This window comes from Taudactylus pleione, unplaced genomic scaffold (assembly GCF_031769625.1).
Source record: "Taudactylus pleione unplaced genomic scaffold, aTauple2 ptg000435l, whole genome shotgun sequence".
Classification (NCBI taxonomy): domain Eukaryota; kingdom Metazoa; phylum Chordata; class Amphibia; order Anura; family Myobatrachidae; genus Taudactylus; species Taudactylus pleione.
Genome location: NW_028284837.1, coordinates 133,728 through 158,166, shown reverse-complemented (window position 1 = coordinate 158,166; position 24,439 = coordinate 133,728). Strand labels below are relative to the sequence as shown.

At 38.5% G+C, this 24,439-nt stretch overlaps 1 protein-coding gene across 1 annotated transcript; it reads right to left on the bottom strand.

Moving 5' to 3' along the window:
- Positions 1–4,895: 4,895 nt before the first annotated feature.
- On the bottom strand, positions 4,896–23,978 carry LOC148505869 (extracellular calcium-sensing receptor-like). Its single transcript, XM_088447594.1, has 6 exons — positions 23,941–23,978; positions 23,492–23,783; positions 12,925–13,758; positions 10,696–10,923; positions 9,346–9,469; positions 4,896–5,797 (listed from the first exon to the last, which is right to left on the bottom strand). The coding sequence occupies exons 1-6, from the start codon at positions 23,976–23,978 to the stop codon at positions 4,896–4,898; spliced, it is 2,418 nt and encodes an 805-aa protein (XP_088303720.1).
- Positions 23,979–24,439: the final 461 nt, after the last annotated feature.

Here is a 24,439-nt window from a genome sequence, read left to right as displayed (position 1 = left end):
TTACTTAATGCTCAAAGAAATGCAAATGTTAAAGCGGGAATTACAGGCCCATCGTTTCATTCTCGATGACCTCACTGCAAAAGAAGGAGATATGTGTATGTACGTCGACCACCATGTTTTGGTTTTGGATCTGTATCTCCTTCAAAGTTTTGGATCTGGATTTGGTTTTGCAGACCACCCTTAAGTGTTTTGGTTTTGCCTTTGGATCTGGATTTTTTAAATAAAAAATAGATAAAAAGTTTTAAAAACAGCTAAACTCATGTCATTTATGCAAACCAAAACCCAAAATTCAGATTTCAAATCTGAATTCCAAACAGCAAAAAAGATCAGAGCCTCGACCCGGATTTACCCGGATCTCCTCAGGAGATTAGAACCGCAACTCTGATTTACCCGGATTCACGAAATTCGGGTGGATTCGGATTTCTGGAGAACCGAACTGCACATCTCTAGTGTATGGTAATGGGCGCTGCCTGCTGCAATTATATAAATCAGACTTATGTTATTAATGAAGCTATAGAAGATCATTTAACTAAAGTCCAAATTTTGAAAGATAATTTTGCTAAACAACAGGACAGCTGGTTAGGGTGGTTCAACCCTGCAAACTGGTTTTCAGGTATAGGGGGTTGGTTTACTGGTTTGCTCAGGGACATAGCTAGGGTAGTGCGGCCGGTGCCATCACACAGGGCACCACAGGTCAGGGGGCGCTGTTTGGGCCTGTCAAATTTCTATTTATTATCATTCTTCCTTGTAGCTTCCTCTTATTTCATCCCCAGCATCTCCTGGCCTCTCCTATCTCTTCCCTGGCCCTTCCCCATGAACCCATGGCCCTTTTTTGGGTGCATTATGTCCCTTTGAAAAATGAGGGGGGCGCCAATGCTCTTTCTGGCACAGGGCACCAAAAAGTCTTGTTATGGCTCTGGGTTTACTGCACATGCTTATCTATGGTCATAATATGCATGTACAGTATTTTGGGTTCAAGGTACAATTTTTTTGTTCAGGGAAATGTTGTAACACACTGAACTCGGCTAAACTGCTGCCAATTAAGAGGAGAGACTCATATGTGAACATGATATACATGTCTTCCACACCAAGGATGGACTGTAATGGGAGAGCAAATTGTTACTGACAGCCATGTTTATTCAATGTCTTTATGTGTGTGTCAGGCATTATGTGGTGTATCAGGCATGAAATGGTACAGGAATGTGGAAACTAGACCCGCCATAAATCCTCAAGGCGTTGTCTATAGCTATGTATGCATGCATTAGGTTTTACAGAGTTCTTTTCAGTAGTTAAGCAATAGAATAGTTTGAGATAGGTTTATACCCATATTAGTAAGTTTTGGCTGGGCATGACAAGCAGGATACTATATAAGTTTAAGATAAAGGAGATTCCAGCAGTCTTTGTCTGGACCTGATCTGCAGTTGGTGACCAGGAATTGTTGTCTTTGAAATCCAGCTCCATTTATGAGGATTGAAAAAGCCGCTGGCGTGCGGTGAAATGCGTTGAGGAAACGGAGCTTTTCATCTTGTGACTACCGCCATCACCAGCTTAACTATCACTACACCCTCACTGTGAAACCCATCTACAGCAGCCGGCTCACCGCGTGACCCGCGCGGCTCTTTGGGAGCAGGAGACCAGGGAGTTGCGGACGGGGAGACTCATGGAGAGAGATGCTCGCTGCCTGTGCCGGGAGGAATCTTCACCTTATCACACACTGTGCGGCGTGTGACGTGCTGGAGTGGTATCACACTACAAGGCTAGTGAGTGCTGTGGATCACTGATCTGATCATATGCCCACTGGTTGGCATTCTCAGTGACTTCCTTATTCAAATAGTCGGAAATTTGGGGTCACCCAGCGCTTACCTTACATGTGCCATTATCTTTATTCAGTGCCATCATTATTGCCCCCAGTGGCCTTACCCTCATTTAAGGATCATCGGTTTACCCATGTAGGAATTGTATTTTAGCCTTATTGGATTTATGTGCATGGAACTGTCACAGCTGGTTTAACCTGATTTAGGCTGGATTACACTAGTGGATTAATGAGCATTATTGTTTCTATTGTGGTTCAATTGTTGTTTCTTCGCTCCCGGGAGTTATACATATTGCTTTTATTGTATCAGTCATGTTTTTTATACATTAAAGAGATTTCATTTTCATCCCTTGCTGTATGTTTCAGCGCCACCCACACTTTCTTTTTTTTCCTATATATTGTTTGAGGTGTGGCAAAACCTCTAGATGGTGTGCAGCAGTACAAATTAGCGGGGCACCGAGGGCCTGATTCAGACCCGGTCGCAAGTGCTGTGCACTCGCAACTGGGTCGATGGTGGCCAACTGGGCATGCACACAACGGAGCCGGCTCCGTCGTATGCATGCACGAGACCTGGATAGCGACGGGCACTCCGTCGCTCCGGGTCTCGCAACAAAGGGGGCGAGCTGTCGATGTTGAGTGACAGCTCGCCCCCTTTGGTGGGCGGGCCGGGGGAGTGGCTGCCAAAACGGAGGCGTTCCCATGTGTGAACACCTCCGTTTGGGTGCGGCCCCACTGACATCACGAGTGATGTCAGTGGGAGAGATTTCGGCTCTGTTAGAGCCGAAATCTCTCTGGGGCTTGCGGCCACGAGACCCTACCACATGGGTCTAGTCACAAGCCCGATGGTCGCGATGGTCTTGACCATCGCGACCATCTTCCTGCTCGCTCGCTATAGACCGGCCCTGATTCAGAGCGAGCGCTCTGTCAGAGCGTCCGGCTCTGAATCAGGGCCAGAGTGCAATCTTCACCTTTACTGGCACTTAGACTATTTATTGTTTCCATTTATGGGGATTGAGGCTCCTTGATCAAGTGTCTAACCATTTATATCCCGAAGCTACATAACCTATTATTTTCATATGTTGTTATTTTGTAATAAATAACATTTTTCTAAGATATTGGTTTGTGTGGCTGATTAACTCTTTGTATCCAAGACCCTTATTTTGTTCCACCGAGAACAGCATGTAAATCCCTACTAAAATTACCAGGAAAGATAACTACAGTAACTATTTGTATTAGTGATCCAAAGCAGTGGAAGCCATCCAAATTTAGTTATATGACTAAGCTCTTGCAGATCACCAAAAACTATATGGACTGGGTTAATTTGATTACAAAAAACTAAATTATGATTAGCAACACATTAATAAGATGTACAGTATGTTACTGGGAAAAAAAACAGAAAACAAATAGAAAACACTAAAGAATTGTCTAGTTTTAATAATACTTGCCAATTGTTACTAAGGTCCTGATTCAGAGTTAAACGCTATGCGGATAATTGCGCAGTTGAACGTTACAATGGGTTACTGATGGCGTTCATAGTGAGTATTTGTACACAAGCGGCGGATTAAAGATGCGGTCGGTGAGCGTGTTTGCGCAAGACAGTGGCTGCTGCACTAGCATATATTCTCGGTACCACTGCATACATAGACGCAGCCACGATGGGTTTAGCTATGTCACCACTACAGATGTGTTGTACACCTAGCGTCTATATGCCATATGGCACAAATGCCCTGCACGGCTGAGACACTCCGAGTGGAGAAATGTACCATAAATTTCTAAAAACTTAGTGTGTCATTCACTAGCGCAGATAAAATCCATCATAGTGTACTATATATAATGGGCTGCATCTTTAACTGCACAGGAATATGTTTTACATGCGTTCAAAACTGCAGATGAAGCACAATAGAACTTGCATGAGATAAAGTACCGAACACTCGCATTGGATCCCTTTCTACACAGGCTCAGACTCAGTCGCTCACAGATGTACAAATGTCGCACATCGAATTGATCAGTGTAATCTACCATTGTAGTTTATTCACTTCCAGTTGTTTTATTTATCTAAACATGATCTACTGTACAATTTAAATGAGAAAGATGCTGAGTGCGGCCATGTCACCTGGGACCTGGCATCGCTGAGAGGGCTGTTTGGCATAACTGAAGCCACAGAGTAGGAGGACACATCTGTGTAATGACACTTCTGGCTGTTGTGTATCAATGGCTTCTGGCATCATTGTATCGTGCTCTTATAGCTCACAGTGTCGGTTGCTAAGCGACTACAGGGAGCATCACATCTTTGTTCTGTTTCATGCACAGTAGGAATTGCTCAAGGTGGTGCTGCTCGATAGTTAGGAACCAAGTTATGGCTGCATTTCCATACCTAATCCTAGGGATTCTCTGGGCTCCATTAGGCTTCCTCTCTTGCATACATGAGCTGTTGATATATTTGTGTAAACCGGAGTGCTAAACCTGCTTGTTAGAATGTATCACCCTGCTGTAACCCAAACCATGTATTGGACCATTATTATCTACTTCAGGCCGCTAACTGCCTTTGACCTCGGTCTCTTTACTGTAATAATCTTTTGACCACTGCCTACTTTTGATCTCAGCTAGTTAACTGGTCATTGTCAGGACCACTGCCTATTTTTCACCTCAATCAGTTTAATGAACTCTGTTTCTGACCACTGCTTATGTTGACTTCCATGTATTAGTAGATTTTTCATTATGTTTGTACTATATCTGTACTTAGACTTTATCCAACAAACTTCCGGAGCTGCCTCACTATCTTTCATCTCCTATAATAAACAGTTTATATGACTACTACAAAATATCTAGGATAATAAGCTCCTACTACTCTGTGCTTGAATTTCTGAGGACATCCAAGTGTCTGTGAGCATAAAGTCCTCTGGAAAAAAGATGATTTGCTGTTGGAGAGGGACTCTTCATGTCTGGTTCTAGTGGTCCCAACATGTACTGTTCTAACATTATATTGTAATAGTAAATAAACTATGATAATTTTACACGATGCATGTTGCTCTGTACAGGGTTACATATTTATTAAGCTTTAGTCTGTTTACAGTTGTTGATCTTAATCTTTTACTTTCATTATGAGAAGTTGACAGTTTTGGTCTGGTCTGAACACTAAAATAAAGCATTTAGGAAGAAACATACAGATCACCAGAGCCCAACTGGATGCCAGGATGGCAAATATCTCCATGGCCACAGTGTATTTTCCCTGAGCACTGAGGGAGGCTGGGATAAAGGAGACCCAGACACTGAGGAAGGCCAACATGCTGAAAGTGATAAACTGGGCCTCATTAAACCTATCTGGAAGATTTCGAGCCAGGAAAGCTACAATGAAACTAATAGTGGCCAGAAGAAACAGATAACCAAGCATGGTCCAGAATGCAATGGGTGATCCCTCATTACACTCCACAATGATGAGCTCAGGGTTAGTTATAGTGTTATATTGTGAGAAAGGAGAAGATAAAGACAACCAAGTGATGCACAAGATGAATTGTAACAGGAAGCAGTTAATAATAATCATGTAGGACACTTGGGGGCGCATCCATTTCCTCAGATTGCTGCCTGGTCTAGTGGCCATAAAAGCAAACACCACCATGATAGTCTTAGCCAATATGCTCGATACACACAAAGTGAAGGCCAGGCCAAATAGTACCTGACGCAGGAGACATTTCTGGTGGTCGGGGTAACCTATAAATACTAAAGAGCACAAGAAGCAGAGACACAGGGACATCAGTAGAAGACAGCTTAGAGAGTAATTACTGGCTCTCACTATAGGAGTTTCTTTGTGCAGGATGAAAAGGCTCAATATCAGAGCAGGAATAATTGAGGATATTACACTGACTGCAGCTAAAGTTCCTCCCAGTGCATCTTCATAAGAAAGAAACTCCATTGATTTTGGGAGACATCTGGATTTCTCAGGATTTGGCCATTGATCCCAAGGACACCGTAAGCAGTTAATTGAATCTGCAATATAGAAAACAAACCTGTGGTTCAGGTCATCAATGTGTTGCGTGATGTTGAAAAGAAATAGTGAGACTAAATGTTTATACAATTAATGTTTTACACATACTGAAAGTCTTATTATTTTATACTGTTTCAAAACACAAATGTACATACTGTAGATGATTTTCATCAAGCAAGTTGACCTAGAGTTTGTTTAATTGAATTAATAAACCCATGGAGGCTAGACATCTCTCTTAGGGGTGTTGCAAAATTTTTATCCTCTCTATCACATTTTCACTCCTTTCACACAATGTTATGTCATACATATATCTAGTTATCAAGACACATTCAAACTATTGTATTTTGAGATGTTCTCGCCTTAATAATCTTCTAAAAACAGTGGTGAAAGTAAGCTTTGAATCAATAAATTAAAATCAACTGATTCTAAATGAATAAAACAGTAGAGCTCACAGTTGCGTTCAGGAGTATTAGGAAGCAGCATATCCAACCAGTTGTTTTAGATAATTTGTAAGTGGAGCTAGAGAATGTGTTAAAAATGTTATGCATAATTATTTCAAATTACTTATCTGGGTATCTCCACACTTGGACTTTGGTGAAAAAACCCTACAGTAGCAACCCCATGTTTGTGAAGGATGGGGGCAGCAGGAATGAGTAGGGAGACTTGCAAATGTTTATGGATGTATATCGGAGAGTGGTTTTACCTATGGCATTGTTGTTTGGTATTGGGTCAGTATTTATTTTCAGCAGAGCTCTTTTTAGTGGGTGATCGATACTGATGGACCCTTTTTGGATGGAGTTGCCAACTGTCTGAGAAATTTCCAAGACACAGATTTCAAAGAAGGCTCAAGGACTAAATACTGATAATGATCAAGGAACAATCACTGATATGTGTCATCAAAATTATAGTTTGTTAAACATTTCCTGAAATGGAAAATTTAGGTCAATATTGAGTCATACTACAAGACATACTACAGCACTACAAAGCAGATTGTTTGTGAACTTATCACTTTCTTATCACTTTTCACTTTGTCTACTAACACTGCTTAGTAAATAGACCCCAAAGTCATCTATTTGTACTCCTGAAACAAGATTAAGAAGTCTCCTAAAACGTCCTGATGAAGTGGGCTGTGGACCACAAAACGCGCCATTTATTTATATCGTTTGTAACTCTTAACACTATTATGAAAAATGGTCTGCTCCAATATCCGAGCAATAAATGAAAATGCAATTATTTCAGTACTGAATTATTTATATCCAGAAAGACTCTTACTATACCTATTTTTCTATTACCTAATAAGTTATGTTCTATATATATATTAATGGCACTAAAAGGCTATTTCAACTGGTGTGCACAACATTATAGATGGAAATGCTGTTACTAATTATCAGACTAGGGGGCCTATTCATCATCGAAGGCCTTATGGCCTCCGATGATGAAGTATTGGACTCGCTGTGAGGGATACTTAAGTATTCAACTAGCAGTGGGTGAAAAGTGACACCGGATCAATTCATCATTGCTCCGGTGAGTAGACAACTGTTCCGAAAAGGAGTTGTTTTTGCAGTTAGTATCACAGCTACAGAAGTAGCTGCATTACTAACCTGCTCCCCGTTGTCCTGGCTATGCATGCATGACCTCGGTGGCAGAAGGATCAGCTTGGATCCCTCTTCGCATCCCCGGAAATCCTTACCATAGGAAGGAGCGGGGTTCCGAGAACAAGCACTAGCGCTTGTTCTCTACAGCAAACTCCGAAAACTTTCAGTTTTCAGAGTTTGCTGAATACCAAGGGAGTCCTATCGGACCTCTCATGAAGAATAGCCGGGTAACTTAAATATGTGGAAACTAGTGTTTCCACATGGTTACCGGGCAATTTATCATTTGATAAATAGGCCCCTAGAAGTGATGGTGCTAGTTATCAGACTGGAACGGATGGTGTCAGTTATCGGACAGGAACGGATGGTGTCAGTTATTGGACTGGCATGGATGGTGCTAGTTATCAGACAGGAACGGATGGTGTCAGTTATTGGACTGGCACGGATGGTGCTAGTTATCAGACTGGAACGGATGGTGCTAGTTATTGAACTGGAAAGGATGGTGCTAGTTATTGGACTGGAACGAATGATGCTAGGTATCTGTCTGGAACCGATGGTAACAGGTATTGTACAACAGGAACACTGGGATATAACCAGAGTGCAGGAGTCAGCAGTGCAGCAACAAGATGGTAAACTGCGCTTAGAGTCTCTGGAGAATAATAATAATCTGCAGGAGCTCACTGGGAAGCACACAGCTAGACTGTGGACAACATTGCACTGGCAAGTGCTGTGTGCTAGTTATCATACTGGAACCAATGGAAATGGTTATCGGACTGGAACCAATGGTGCTAGTTATCAGACTGGAACCAAAGGTAAGAGGTATTGGACTGAAAATAATGGTAACAGGTATCAGACTGGAACCAATGGTAAGAGGTATCGGACTGGAACATATGGTAAAATGTATCAGACTGCAATCGATGGTAACAAGTATTGGACTGGAACTGATGGTAAAAGATAATGGACTGCAAGATCACCAGGATGGAACTGGATTGCAGAATCACCGGTGTATAATATATCCAGAGTGCAGGAGCCAGCAGTGCAGCTAGATGGTAAACTGCACTTAAAGTCTCTGGAGAATAAAAATAATCTTCAGGAGCTCACTGCGAAACACACAGCTAGGCTGTGGAAAACATTGCACTGGTGTGTGCTGTGTGCAGGGAGAGTCCTTATATACCTTTGGCTTGTCAGGGATTGGCTGCAGGCATCATGTGACTGCATACTGATCTCCTGTTGGAGGATGGACAGTCACCTGATTCAGACTGTCATGGCCACACCCACCAACCAGTACTGGAGGAAATGCTGCATGTGGAAGCCAGGGAGACTGCAAAAGATGAGAAGAAGCCACAGCTGGGGAAGTCTGACACAGAACTAGATCATGGAGTGAGGTGACAGGTGAGTAACCTAGTGGCAGCAGAAACTGGGACGTTTTGTGAGAAGTCTCAGGTGAGATCTGGTTGCAAAACAATCACTGAAGCAAAGTCAATAAAAAAAAATAACAATAAAATAAAAAAAACTATGATTTACTAGTATATCTTGCAAGACAAATTCTTATGTTGGGCACATACTAGGTTGACAGGTCGGCTATTTGGCTGACCCACCGACCTACAGATGTGTCCACATACACGTTTCCTAAAATCTAGCCATATAGCCCAAATTGGCATGCAAAGGAATTGATATGAATTATTTTGCAGGAAAAAAAAATGTTGGCATCCATCCAATCGCTACTCATGGTGGAGCATCTTAGACGTGCTAAACATCTCATGGCATATCACACAAAAAAGGAAAGGTGCCAATTGGTAAGTGCATATAAACTTATCAATCATCCGCCCAATGTGTCGGGCCTGGTGTCAGAACTGGGCGGGCATTTAAATGTACTTAAATATACTTAAATATTTTATTACATAGATTAGAGAGTTTCAGTCCCTTTAACTGCTGTGATCAGAAAGCGATGGACTCACCTGTCTGGTTGGATATTTCTCCTGGTAGACACAGGACACAATCATAGCAGCAGACCGGATGTCCTGTACGAGCTGCCTTCCTGGAACCTGGAGGACAACTCTCACTGCAGACTGATTGTGGGACCTGGGCATACAGTGATATTGTACAGTATTTAAATGTATATTTTGTGAATGACCTTTTAAACATATGAAATTGTTTTATAGGGTAAGCTTGTTGGGTATGATGAACATTGGTTACTTAATAATAAATAACAGTAATACTCTAACCATACTAGTTACAATTATGTGCTATCTTAAGCTTGAAATGTTTAATAACTTTTCATAGCTGTATGAATTTAATTAAATTGTTGTGTAGTTTAGGAGCATCTATCACACTATTCGCAACCTAAGGACAGGGCAATAACATATAAGAGAGAGGTGGTCATATATTCTGGACCGAAGAGTTTCAGTTTTGGAATTCTTTAAAAAATTTATAAAACAGCTAAAATCATGTAATGTGGATGTTATATTGTATCTATATTATATTAAAATTAATAACATTCATTTCCAGTCAATGATGACCAAATTCGGCACCTGAAATCAGGAGGGAGGGAATTACATGCAATCAAAAACACGCAAGATCAGTTTTCAGATCCGAGATCCAACTTGCAGGAAGACCCGAGCCAGTTCTACTCGTAAACCCAAAACATGATCTAAGTTCTATTCGGAACCCCAAAGTTTAAGTGTGTTCATTTTTGGAACAATACGATATCTACTGTTGGGTAAAAGTGCTACACATTATTTTAGTGCACTCTCTCATGAGGATTTAGAGTTAGGAATACAATAATCCACAAAACTGGCTGTGATTATTTGTTGATTGACTTCTGTGCTCTGGTCTGTATTAAATGAATGCACAGATATGTTATAATAACATTCAAAAAGGGGGTGGCCACCTTACTTCCTTAATTAGGAGCATTTAATTCCATTAATACTGATTAATCACTGATGTGCTTCTCTGGTGTCCTAACATGTATAAACCCCAATTGTTGCCATATTGGGGAGTACTTTATCTTCACTTCACAAAGTACTGAGTGCTCATAGCTAAGGAGGAGACCTCAGCATCATTCTAATTTGTGTTTACTTTAAATGCAGGGTAAAAAATGATTTAGTCAGTGTTACTGTTTAACAAAATGTTGACCTTAAGGACTGGAACCTATTTGAATTTTTGTTGTTGACTATCAAGGAAGACAGATGCATTAATGTACTGATTAGCTGTTTTATTTAGGTGCTTTCATTACCGTTGACATAGAAGATAAACATATGAAGAAGTATACAGCTGTACAGGAACCGGAGTTACATCTGTAGTCTCACCTGCTGATCCCCCATAGGCCACAGCAACAGACTTGAGTTGATGGTCAGAGCTTCATCAGGAAGTGCTGTAGAATTATAACTGCCAATCTTAATGTGCATTACAGTCCCCTCTGGACTAAGCTGCCAGTTCACAACACTATAGACTGCAGGTGGGTCTCCATTCTTATCAAAGTAAATGTCTTTGCCACCACTTAGTGTGAGCCTGACTTTCCTGATGTAGTGTATGAGCTGTGAGGAGAGGCAGAAGAAGGGTATCATTTGTTGACACAAGCAAGATAATAAATTATATTGATTTAATGTTAATAAAAAGAAGGCAAGTTATAACAAATAAAATAATTACCATTAGTAATGTATTAGAGATGTGCACTGATCCTTGTGTTTTGGTTTTGGTTTTGAATCTGGATCTCCCCTGGTTTTTGATCTGGATGGGTTTTGCCAAAACCTCACCTACGTGTTTTGTTTTTCGGTTTTGGTTTTGGATCTGGATTTTTTTCTTAAAAAATCATAAAAACAGCTAAAATCACATAAAATGGGCCTTTTTTTTGTTCCTACAGTATTATTAACCTCAATAACATTTATTTCCACTTGTTTCCAGTCAATTTTGACAACCTCACAGCTCACAATAATGATTTTTTTCATCTAGCTTAGGGCCAAACGGTTGCATCCAGCTAGCTGGCTCAAAACTGAGTAATAAATATAGTTGAGGACTGTGGAAAGATGAGGATTGAAGAATTGATAATTGGTGCAGCCCCTGCCTGAATAATTAATAATTGGTGCAGCCACTGGCTGAAAAAATTAATTAATAATTGGTGCAGCCCCTGGCTGAAGAATTGATAATTGGTGCAACCCCTGGCTGAAGAATTGATAATTGGTGCAGCCTCTGGGTGAAGAATTGATAATTGGTGGTGTAGCCACTGGCTGAAGAATTGATAGTTGATAGTTATTTATTGATGCAGCCTCCGGGCTGAGTAATAGTGGAATACAGAGCTGTGAAAAGGAAGGAACCAGTCCTGCAACAGCCTTGAGGACTGGAACTCTTGGCAAGTTGCGGCCATTACAGCCTTGAGGGCTGGTGATGAGTGATGACAGGTGGCCTTTGGGCCATGAAGCAGGATGCGGCCTATGGGCTGTGTAGCTATATTGCACCATGTTCTGTCTGGTTCTTTTTTATACCAACCATTGAGGATTTTATTGAAGAAGGAGTGTATTTGGAGAAAGATCTATGTCCTTAAAAGAGATTGAGAACCATATTCAGTGATTAAGGAACTTTTTTCTTTGATGTACATTATTTGCACCATCTGAGTAGAAGTTGTTATATGGTCATGTGATTATTTTGAGGATCTGTGAAGAGTTCTCTATTCCCTTCAGGGGCTGCATTATACATTTTTTGTGCTGTCATTATTATTGTTCATTGCTATATAGCCAGGTGTGGCTGACACGCACACAAAAAATTGTTTATTTATTTTCTGGGCAGCAGCCCCTCAACAGACAGGAGCACAGCACCCCTGTGCAGCTACACCGATGACAGTGACAGCCAGGTGTGGCTGACACACACACAAAAAAATATTTTTTTTTATTTTTGGCCAGCAGCCCCTTGACAGACAGCAGCACAGCACCCCTGCACTGATGACAAGTGTGGCTAAGCTAACACTAATTTTTTTTATTTTTTTCACACTGGGGGTGGGTGAAGAGCACCCCTGAAGGACAGAGCACCCCCTGGACAACACAGCACTACAGCCGGCCAGCCCCTATGGACAGGACAAGTACAACATCCAGGCCCTATGGACAGGACAACAACAGCTAAGGACCCCAAACAGTTAGAATCCATGTTTTTGTTTCAAGTAACACTTATTCACTGATCTCATTGTATTTGTGATATTACTATTATTATTATTATTATTATTATTATTATTATTATTATTATTATTATATACCTAGCAGGGCTAAACATCCACCCCAGCACAATTGCCCCATCTCAATATGTAATAACAAAGCCAAAAGTTGTTTCCTGATTTCTTTATTAAAATAAATTTAAACACCAGAAAAATATCTGTATGAACATTACTGTGTGTAGAGTACAGTGAAATGAATTCAGTTGTTACTCATGTGAAGATGCTACATTTTATACAAAACAAAATCAGCAGACTAACATAAATAATACATATGGACATATGGTATTTATATAAAATAGAATTATAGTTTACTTCAAAATCATAAACAGTATATTACCTGCCATGGTTTGAAATTCCAACTGTCTGCGCAGGTCCCATTAGAAAATGGCCCTTCACCCGCCTTGCAGCTTTTCAGATCATCCAAAGCTTTAGCCAAAACCATCACAGATGAATAAGTAAAATAGGACAATTTTAAGCTGGTGATGTAGTTGGAGCTATTCCTGACATCATCTAACCTCTCTTCCCCTGTGCATTCTTTTACTGGGTTATGGGTTAAGGAACCAGTAAGGTTTGTCCCATAAATAAATTTGCAGCTAAAAACTTTCTCCCAATATAAGTTCTCCCAGGTCTCCTCCATAGACTGAGAAGGACGTATCTTACTGAGGAACTGACTTAGTCCTGGGACCACATAATTATCAAAAACTAAACCAAGAGTGCCAGAAAAAATTTGAAAATAATTTCTAATTGATAATAACGTGGACTTGATCCAACCGGCATTTCCAATAAACATCCTCCCTGTGATGTTCTGTTTCAGCATTTCATTTGCAACAGGCAGTAAATAAAAATCAGCAGAGAATACAACGACCACCTTAGCTGTTGACTCCTTAATAACCTTCACTATATGTGGAGCGTTGCGATCTGGTTGTCCCAGACGAATGTATTCGGTAAAAGCTACGCATGCTCCAGCCCTGATTATCTCTTGCTTAATTGGCTGAATTCCCTGAAGACCATAATCATTGTCTGTAGCCACAAGACCAATCCAGGTCCAACCAAAACTCAAAACAAGCTGAGCCAGTCCTATAGCCTGGAATTTATCACTTGAAATAGTCCTGAAGAAAGATGGAAACATTTCCTGGTTACTCAATAGAGAAGCACTTGAATATGGACTGATCTGAAAGTAAAGAAATTCATAATATGAAATTAATCCTATGACAATATGACAGCAGCATTTAAAGTTGCATATACTGCATATATATATATATATATATATATATATATATATTTATATGGGATATGTTCTGAATCCCGACAGTGGGGTTTCCGGAAGTCAGAATGCTAACGCTGGAATCCTGACACGCATCAGAATCCTGACAGCCTCATCCCAACCACCAGGATCCTGAAGGTAAATTCTGGGGTTATGGGGTGGGTTAGGCTGAGTGGTTAGTGATAGGCACTATGGTGAGTGGTTAGGGTTAGGCTCTAAGGGGGGAGAGTTAGGTTTGGTGTGTGGGGAGAGGAAGGTTAGATTTAGGCATTAGGGGGGAGGTTAGGTTTAGGCATCGGGGAGGGAGGGTTAGGTTTAAGGGTAGGGTTAGGAGTTAGATTAGGGTTGATTACCTAGAGGCATTGGGATTGTAACCTGGTCAGTATATATATTTCTAAGGAAGTTGGTAACAATGAAATGCATTGGCTGGTTCCTGGCTGCTATCACTGAGATGTTACCAGAAATCCCAAACTGGTCGGTAGCTCATTTTTGCTGGTTGTGCATAGTTCCAACCCTCATGATTTGGGTGATTTTATGTGATATGCGCATTTATATTTTATTTGTGTATTAGATTTTAATAACATTATTCTTATATTAATCATGAAATACTATACTATGGTATTTTCTGGTGTTTTTGGTGATGAGATCTAATTTCAAATATACAAAATTAATATGTTTATTTATCATCTAGCCCATCATCTAAGTGACAGTGAAGGAGAACATTTCAAGTTATTGGCATATGCTTACAGGTTGGTAGTTACTTAGTAGATTTGAGGAAGGAGGTTAGCTCACACATTGACTCCAAACCAGAGAAGGTTTTATTGAAGATAACAGGATACAGATGATAGAAGATAAACAGCAGTGAATATGATAAGATATCAATCTCTTGGGCTAAGTACTGTACAGCCAAATAGCACTGTAAAGGTGGGTACACACCTAGCAGATATATCTGCAGATCGAGTAATCTGCAGATAAATCAGTGGATGATGGTCATTCATATACACTGAACGACCATCATCTTCAAGTCCATCTCTCCCCAATGAATGCATGTGTACGTACAATCAGCTGATTACCCGTATGCACTTGCCAAAGGATGGATATGTCTGCAGATAAATCTGTCCATCGACTGCGCAGCAGAGCCGATGCGATATGTCCATGAACTACATCATCCACAGACATATTGCTGGTACACACTGGCCGATGGGCACCAGATATATTGGCCGATCAATTGATAGACCAATATATCTGTCAGCGTGTACCCAGCTTGACGCTCCAATAACACAATGGTAGGCATGGGCACATGCAGACCCCTTTTAACGTACTAAGTAATCAAGTCTTATACATGGTCTCTAGACAGCCTGACCTTTAAGTTTGGTAAATTGCATCCAATCAGACATGTGATGTTATTGAGATTGATGAGTCATGCAAACCCAGTTAAGAGACATTTAACTACCTGTCAACACCCCCTCTCATTTATATATATATATATATATATATATATATATCTTGTTATGAGTTCTAAATACCTAAATCTTAATAAAAGCATCAAGCAATAATCAAAACAAGCAGCACATTTTGTTATTATTATTGTCCCTTTCTTATTGTGCAAGGTACACTTGCCTTCTGCAAAGTTAATATTGTAGTTTATCTTCTCAAGGATACTGATAGTGGTTAAGTAAGTTCCAAGGTCTGATACAATTAAAACTTATTCAATATACAGTATGTGACTACAGATTTGCCTTCAATTTTTAGATTTACTGTAATTGTCCTGACTTTAGATGATGACTTTGGCCCTCACTCAGCAGCCAATGTTCTGCAGATTATCTGATGCTGCTCATTGGACAATGCAGCTCAGATAAGTTATGCAGCAGGTGTGATGCCTCCTGTGCATTACCACATCTGCACAGATGGAATTGCAAAGCTGCTTGCAAGAAAAACCCCAAAATCGTGAAACTTAAATATATCTATATAATAATGTTGAAAACATTAGCATAAAATTATAATATCGTTATATTAGTGATTACATCTAATAATGTGAACTCCAATTTCAGTCAATAAAATATTATAACTTTTGTATTAACATAATAAAAATTAAAAAATTAAAAATAAATTTTGCCATTACATTATTAAATAAAAATCCATATTCACCATATGTGTCCTTATATCACACTGAATTGGGAAGATATGTATAGCTACATAATTGAAACCACCAAAATTAAAACCACATAGATCCAATTCATATGCTAAAATATGATTATTGTATATAGTTACTATATTAATCCAAATACATTGTTACTGTCAAAATGTTTTTATCTTTTTTGTCAAATTAACTCTTATAAGAAGGTCCATAAATGTTCTCTCCAAAGGAGTGAACATCTGATCTTACAGAAATGCAGCATAGCTATTCCCTTCATTCAACCCTTTAGGGAAGATACAATACAAAAAAATAATAATTTTTGTCTCCCACTTAAGGAGTTCCTGATCAAGATCACCACCTCTGATTCCTAAATTGATCTTCCTCATACCATAGGCCTTCAGTCCATGTGGATTTCCCTCATGGCACTTCAGGAAATGCCTGGCCACAGAGGTTAAGGGTTTGAATTTCATTTGATCTAGTCTCGAATTTCTGATGGTACCTGCATGCTCTAATTCTAGTTTTATGGGGTCTGCTGGTTTTACCTACATAACTCTTGCCACATGGGCATTCCAGATGATACACCACTCCAATGGTATTGCAATCTATATAATCTGTTATAAACCAGTTCTTGCCATACTTATCAGAAAATTGTTCTTTCCGTATCATATATTGGCAAGACTTGCAATGGCCACATTTATAGGATCCCTTTTTGTTATACTTCAGAGTTTTGGCAGATGTTAAATGGCTATGTACCAGCTGATCTTTTAAATTACGTTACCTCCTCCAACTCGTTTGGTGAATATGGATTTTTATTTAATAATGTAATGGCAAAAAAAAATGTAAGTTTTTTTTTTATTATGTTAATAAATAGTTATAATATTTTATTGACCAAAATTGGAGTTCACATTATTAGATGTAAACACTAATATAATGATATTATAATTTTATGCTAATGTTTTCAACATTATTATATAGATATATTTAAGTTTCACGATTTTGGGGTTTTTCTTGTGGCTTTTCAGTGGGTGTTTTTTTTAGGTTTTTTTGATTGTATTATGTTTTTATATGGTATTATAACATATTTAGTATACACATTTCTTCTATACATCTATTTTATCTTAATTTTTATTATGTTTTCTTTATTATAGCTAATGTAATTGTATTCACTAGTAAAGGTCAATCACGCATATATTAACACAGGAGTTCACGACTCACATTTATCAGTTTGTTTTTTTCACTTATTATGAAGTATATGGCAAAAAACATTTTTGGGTTTTTGTTGGCACATATTTCTTTGTAATTAATTGAAGTAATATTAATATTATTTATTGGGTTCTCTTTTTTATAATGGGAAGCAATAATTGTATATATTAAATTTTATAAATAACCTTAAGTGATTATATTTGCTATTGTGTTTATCATTCATTATTTCTTCATTTTATTTACATATTCACACTGAACACATGATTGTACACAATTTTAGGAATTAATATGTAGGAATATTACAGTAGATCAATATATTAGTTAATGTCATATTAATAAATTTTCTTTATATTTTATTAAAAGTCATTTATGTTTTGATGTTTTACTTTGTGATTTTTGTATAATGAATTTGTTTATTTAATAACATAATCAGGGATAATATTGAGTTTCTATAATAAGGAGTAGATATGATTTATTGAATTAGATGACATGAATTTAATAATCAACATTCTGTGTCTGTCATAATATAGGTATTACGATTCGAATAAATATGTCAAAATAATGCTTTGGTGAATATCGGGTACTTTGCATGTGTGAAACGAATAATGGATATTATAATCCTATTATTAGGATATTGCTTTGTTCACAGTAATATTTAAGATACATGAATCTGAGTAAGGATCTCTGATTGGCTAATTTTGAAGGGATCACCTATGTCAGAGAATAACCGGGAACAGTTGGAACGGCTGGCAACTAGGAACTGTGATAGAATTGGTCAGTTGCAGCATGTGACCCGGGAACGAAGATTGATTGGTCTTTTTGTAGAATATAAGGCTGTGGAAGGGGACATTCTGGTCAGCCTTGAGAAAGCAAATCTATAGCGAAATGCGCGTTGGCAGCTGTCCCACTGTGGATACCAAATATACAAATAATGCAATGTGATTAAATCCAGTGTTAATATGAATTGTTTGTCTAGAACATGCTGATAAAAGTGATGACTCATTGTAGTAATATACTAATAGTAAAGACAGCACAATTGGGGAGTAGTTGACGGCAGTTACAGTTATACGGACAAACTGCAGCTAATGTTAGTTAGCAGCGGCAAACTTTAATTTGTATCAAATCTGCTACACTGTCAGTTTTACTAGGCAGACTGTGAAACAATACAAATGATATACCAAGTGTGTGAGGAGCTCCGTTGTATTATGTGAACCCCCCTAATAGGCAGAGACTGTTCACTGTAGTAACATATTAAGAATTAAATCACTCAGCAAAATAAGGGGGTGAATGCAGAGATTGATACATTATAAAGCTGCTGCTGACACAATTTAGTAATGGCAATCTAACATCATTACACGATCTGTTACACTGTAATTTTTGGTGACAGCCTGTGAATTAGCAGTATAATGAAATAAGACCAAGTGTGAATTGTTTTGTCTGATTGCACGGACATATTATGTTTATGCTCATTATACCTGGACATAAGTTACTTGGGCTTTTTTTGATAAAGGAATTGGTGTCAATGCACACTGATATAGGATATAACCGCAGATAATCTAGCGGCCGCTAATAATGAGCTTTAAGGATCCTGTAACAGCGTCATTTACAAGTTGCAAATTGTGTATCCACGTACCCTTTACATACTGTTCAATAGAGAATTCCAAATATATGAGGAATCTGTATTCACATCTTTCATCACTAGTAAAGAGTTAAACAATAGGTATTCTAGGCGCTCGACACGCCAGTGATAGGACCGATACTGATTAATACATTGTAGTTGCACTTATAATTACATTAAGACAACGGTGATTATGCACTCCTTATAGGCTTACTACTAATGACATTTGTTCCCATATGATTAGAGAGAGAACCAATATTTGAGGGTGTTACATACTATCATTAGATATTCCCTACTTGTAGTGCATTTATCATTCTGTACATAACACTGCCGCAACAATATTGACATTGGAATATATTGAATACATTTATCCTAACATAAGAAGTATACAGTGGGACTTCCATTTTATTTTTTGTCACACTTTTTTTATTTTTATATTTTTTATGTGTCATCACTTTTGTATGTATGTGTTTTCGTGATTGGTTTTTATATTTCGCTCTACAACTACGGTACTTTTAATACAAATTAATGCAAGTTAATTTTTATTTTTAGGTTGTGCGCCATATAAGACAACCCCTAGTCTCTCTTCTTGTATTATAGCAATTGTTTGGTTGTCGTAAGGCAGAACCCCCTATACTTAATACTAATACACTAGCATGGTAATATTTGGGGTCATTCTTTGCATATATATAGTAATTGTGACTGGTGCAGTAATCGCTTTTTTCTTTTCTTTTCTTTTCTTCTGTGAATGAATATGTTCTACAGCTAAGCCAGTGGTTTCATGGCTCTATCCACCTCTACCATATATGGGTTGTTTCCTGGATCAATTGTCACCTTCCACAGCTTCTCACACTTTAACTGCATTTCTACAGTGAATTTACAAGTACAGTAGTTTTCCGAGGTTTTTATATTTATGGAGCTCATGCTTGCATTTGGAGAATCCTTTTTTACCTTCAATAAAAAGTTATAATCATGTTGAACCAGGACCAGCTCAACACAGCCCTGTGCTGGTTCTTAATATACAGGGGCCCCCTATGCATTTTGGCCCCTGTATTTTTAGAACCAGAACAGGCTTTATAAAGCCTGGGGCTGGTTATGCTTTTGGGGAGGGGGTGCACGTTTTTTTTTTTTTAACACACACAGAAGCCTCACGGATCACACTGATCTGTGATGGCTTCTCTAAAACTCGCACCTTTTAATGCTACTCGCATTAAAAGGTGTCAGTTTACATAGTCCTAAACTCAAATGCAGTAGCTTCGAGCTGAAAAGTTCGCAGGCTATTGAATTTGCGAGTTTCAGTACAAACTCGCACTTTTTAAAAGTGCGAGAAAGTGCGAGTTTGTACTGTTACTAAAACTGACTACCTATGATATTTGACCCATAGTGTTTACTCTAGCTCCGACAGCAGGCAGGGTGCCAGAGCTAGAGAGGGCACTTTGGCGCGCCGAGAGCATGCGCACCCAAAAAGGGGGCGTGGTCATTGAAAATGGGGCGTGTCTATATGATCCATCACCTTTTCATCACTCTTGGGGGTGTTCCCTGCACTTATGGATACGCTGGGCAGCCCCCAAGTGCTGCTGACAGATAGAAGAGATGCTGGACGCATGCGCACATTTCCCCACCCATGGGACACTGCGACCCGAGGGTGAAGACGGCACCCACAGGCTGTTTTAGCAATGCACTGCACGGTGAGGGCAGGGCACTTTTTGCCCCCCAGAAGGAGGGCAGGGTGCTTTTTGCCCTCAAAAAGGAGGGCAGAGCGCAGCACCCTGCTAAAACAGCCTAGCGGGAACGCTAAACACTTAGCAGATTAAAATAGAATATAGCCCGTCTATGAAACATAGTGGCACTGCAGTGGCAGACAGGATGGCAGTTTAATATAAACTAAATTATGCTATAGAATTATTCATTAATCAATTTATTGATTAATTAATTTATTGACTGATGAATTGATTGGTTCATTTATTGATTACAGAATATAACTATAAATAAAATAAAAATAACAAATTGAAAATAGCTTTAAAAAAACAATAATCCAAATGAGATTGATTGATTTATTAAAGATTAAAACTCTAAATAAAAAATATTGATAAATGAAACAAACTAATATAAAATAAAAAACTAAGTGAGATTAATTGATTGATTAACTGATTGATTAGTGTTAGTAATTTAAAAATATAAAATTAAATTGGAGAAATGGAAAACAAACCAAAAAAACAAGCATCCAAAATCCCAATGAGATTCATTCCTCAGGATTTAATGCAGAGTAAAAGCCTAGTCGAATTATATAATTATTTTTTAATTGTGATTTTATGATGTGATGATACTAATCTGTATATGCGGAGAAGCTAAAGGAAACATGGCCTATATGCCTGGATGAGTAGCTGGTGATAGTTTGGCATACAAAATAACATGAATGCACCAGTAAACTACACTAAAAGTACACTGCCTGTCAAACATACAATCTTGGCAAAGCCCAAAATGGTAGGTGTTGCACTATGAAATTGTCCTTGGGCCCTCAGACACACCCTTAAGATGTATATTAAAAAGAACATGCAGAGTTTAATAAACCAAGCACTTCAATGTCAGGGACTGCCACTTTTGTGGCTAAAGTGCTTGAATTGTTTGGGCCTCATAAAAACAAGCCGCCAATGTGGCTAACAGTGTGTTATTATCATCCTCATCCTCATAAGTGTTGTTATTATTATCATTCAAAAAATATTAGTTCATCTCCACTGGAATTTACCATTACAGTCTCTGTACTTTTTTTTAATTGGTGGCTAAGGACTTTCTCCTAGAATTTGTAGTTAATTTTTATGAACTTCAGTTTTTCCATATTTTAGGAAGTAGCCTCCTATGCTGATTGCTCACAAGGTTCCCAGCAGTACACACTGGAGGGTGGGCAGCTTAAGTAAACCAAAGCTAGTTTGAACAAGGAGTTCCAATTTGCCTTTTTTTCTCCCAGTATTCCATAGGACTGTGTGACATGGTAACCTGTACATTGTCATTAAAATAATCCCCCACATTTAAATTGATGCTTACTGTATCAGATTTAGTCACAGTAGAGGTGTCAATAATTTTGAGAAATTTTGTTAAGCCACACCAGATGTTATAATGGTGTTTCATTATAGTTGTCTCATCCTCATTAGCATTAAGTCTCTTGAAATGATCAATTTTTTCTGCCAGTAGAATTTGTAAGGAGAAACTGAAGCAGCAGACCTCATCATGTCATGTGCCACTTAAGCTGACAACTTGCTTGGAAGGAGCTCTTTGCATTTGTGTCAGTTGGAAAGAAAGACATTTGGTAGGATTTAAACTGAGGATCAAGCTAGGTTGCCAAAATGTAGTGATCCAATTGCAAGTTGTTAAAAACCTTTTGGTCCTGGTGAAGGGAATAAAGAACTTGATCTATAAGTCGAAAATACTTAGCAAAATAACTTAATTTAACCTTCTAAAGTTTCTCTAGCTACTGTTCCAGTAGTTTAACTAACAGAAGCACCTGACTTAGGCTGGTAGTGTCTGAACTCACTTCATTAGTTATAATTTCAAATCAAGTGGTTTCAGTATCTTGCACAAAATTGAGACTATTCTCCACTCTGCTGGAGTAACATACATACCTCTTCATCTCCCTAAATCATGGCTAGTAGTTCAGGTTTGTGTGGTTTTTTATCAACTACAGTGTTGACTATTATATGATACATTGTTGCAAAGGATTGTTGCTTATGTGTTTTTTTAAATTTTATTGAATATTGCTTATTTAATATAAAACATTTATATGAATACATTAGCATATTAATCTTTTTCCTGCCACACCCGGTACTAGTCTATTTTTTTAATTTTTTAATTAGTGCAAAACTTAATCATAAATTGTGTGTTTTTATTTTGCTGTTCCTCCAGTTGCTAAAGCATATAAAGTGTGGAATTCCTCCTGGTTACTACCTCTTGCTTTAGTTACCAGAATTGCAATTTGAACTGTTCTCATAGCTGCTGCAATTTTTTACATGTAGTTGATGAATGCCAAAAATGCCTAGAAATTTTATAGGCCACAGACATCATCTCTTGCAGGCACCTCTTATCCTACCTTGTGTTATTATTGCATTGGCAGTGCAACAAATATGCAAGTTTTTAGAAAATATTGAGCAAAAAAGAGTCAAGGTGCTGCTTAATCACATTTTTTTGCTCCAAACAGGACTATTTGGCACAATGACAAAATAGGTTTATGCAGGAACGCCAATAGCCTTGCCAGGTGTGGGAAAAGGGGGCGTTACCTAATTGCGGGAGGCATGGCCATGCCCCTTAACAAGGAAGCCTAGCACACTGTTTGCACTCTGCCAGCAGGAGGATACAGGAGCTTAGGCTGCAGTTTTTGATGGAGTTAGTCTTTAAGAATATTATTAACAAGGAGAAACCTTGTATTCATATACCCCAATGCTGAAAAAGAATACTATACTATGTCCTTCCACCTGTCTATAATGTCATTGACTACCATTCAAAAATGTATCCATCAGGATGACCAGGAATTAATTAATTATGTATTAATAGTGTGAACAGCATTAATTTGATATACTAAAAACCTATCCCACACTAACAATCTCATAAGCATGTTGTGTATATAGTGATTTATTTGAAATAGTAAGGAACATTTTTTGGTTATTAAACATGGGTTCTTTATAACTCCTTACCTGTGGGTATCTGAAGGCCCCCAGAACATGTGCCAGGATAATTGAGTTTGAGGAAACTGTTGGTCCAATAAGGGCAGGGAAAGCTGGTCTATAATTACACTCATTATTGGATGGAAGTGTGATGAACTCAGTTAGGAATTGTAAAGCTCCTTTTAAGTCATGATGTGGTACATTACAGGTGTCATACATCTGGAACCCTAGCGTTACATTTGGGAGAATACTGGGATCCCTGTTGATCTCTTCAATAGTGTGTATCACAATCTGAATTTGATGGTAGAAGTCCAAACTGAACCTTTAGGATAGATAAAATGAAACAGATTATAAAATATGTCCCTGTGTTCCTTAATCTAAATGTAACTTTTTATTTTATATATTGTTAAATTTTGCAAGGCGGATGCCCACTTCCTGGTTCAGGAAAACATATCAGTACAGTATATTTGGGAGCTTACAATTCTGTGGAAATTTTGAAGGACAGCATCTTCTGCATGGCACTATCATTTTTCAAAAAATTCTGTACCACCAAATTGATAGTGTGAGCAAAACAGGACATGTTCGAAATCACCCAGCTGAAAAATATTGGTGGCATAGTCAGATATCACAAATCCCAAGGAGAGTACAAGTGGGGTAAGCCATTTTGCAATGGATTCCAAGAGTTTTTCTAAGATGTTGAAGAGTATGCCTCTTAGTAAAGCCAGCAATACAAATGCCTGCCTCTGAATGAGCTGGCATTTGTTAGATGCTGCTGCTGTTTTGTGCTGCTAAATGCAATACACCCACCCAATGGCATGTCACAGTCATGTAATCTTTAGTTTGCCCTGTTCCGCTTGTCCACATATCTGTAGTTAAGTGGACAGTAGGTACTATGGCATTTTGGAAGCCTCTAAGTAAATTTTTTAACATCCATGTACAGGCGGGAATTAGCTTTTCTAGTGAAGTAGAATCTAGTTG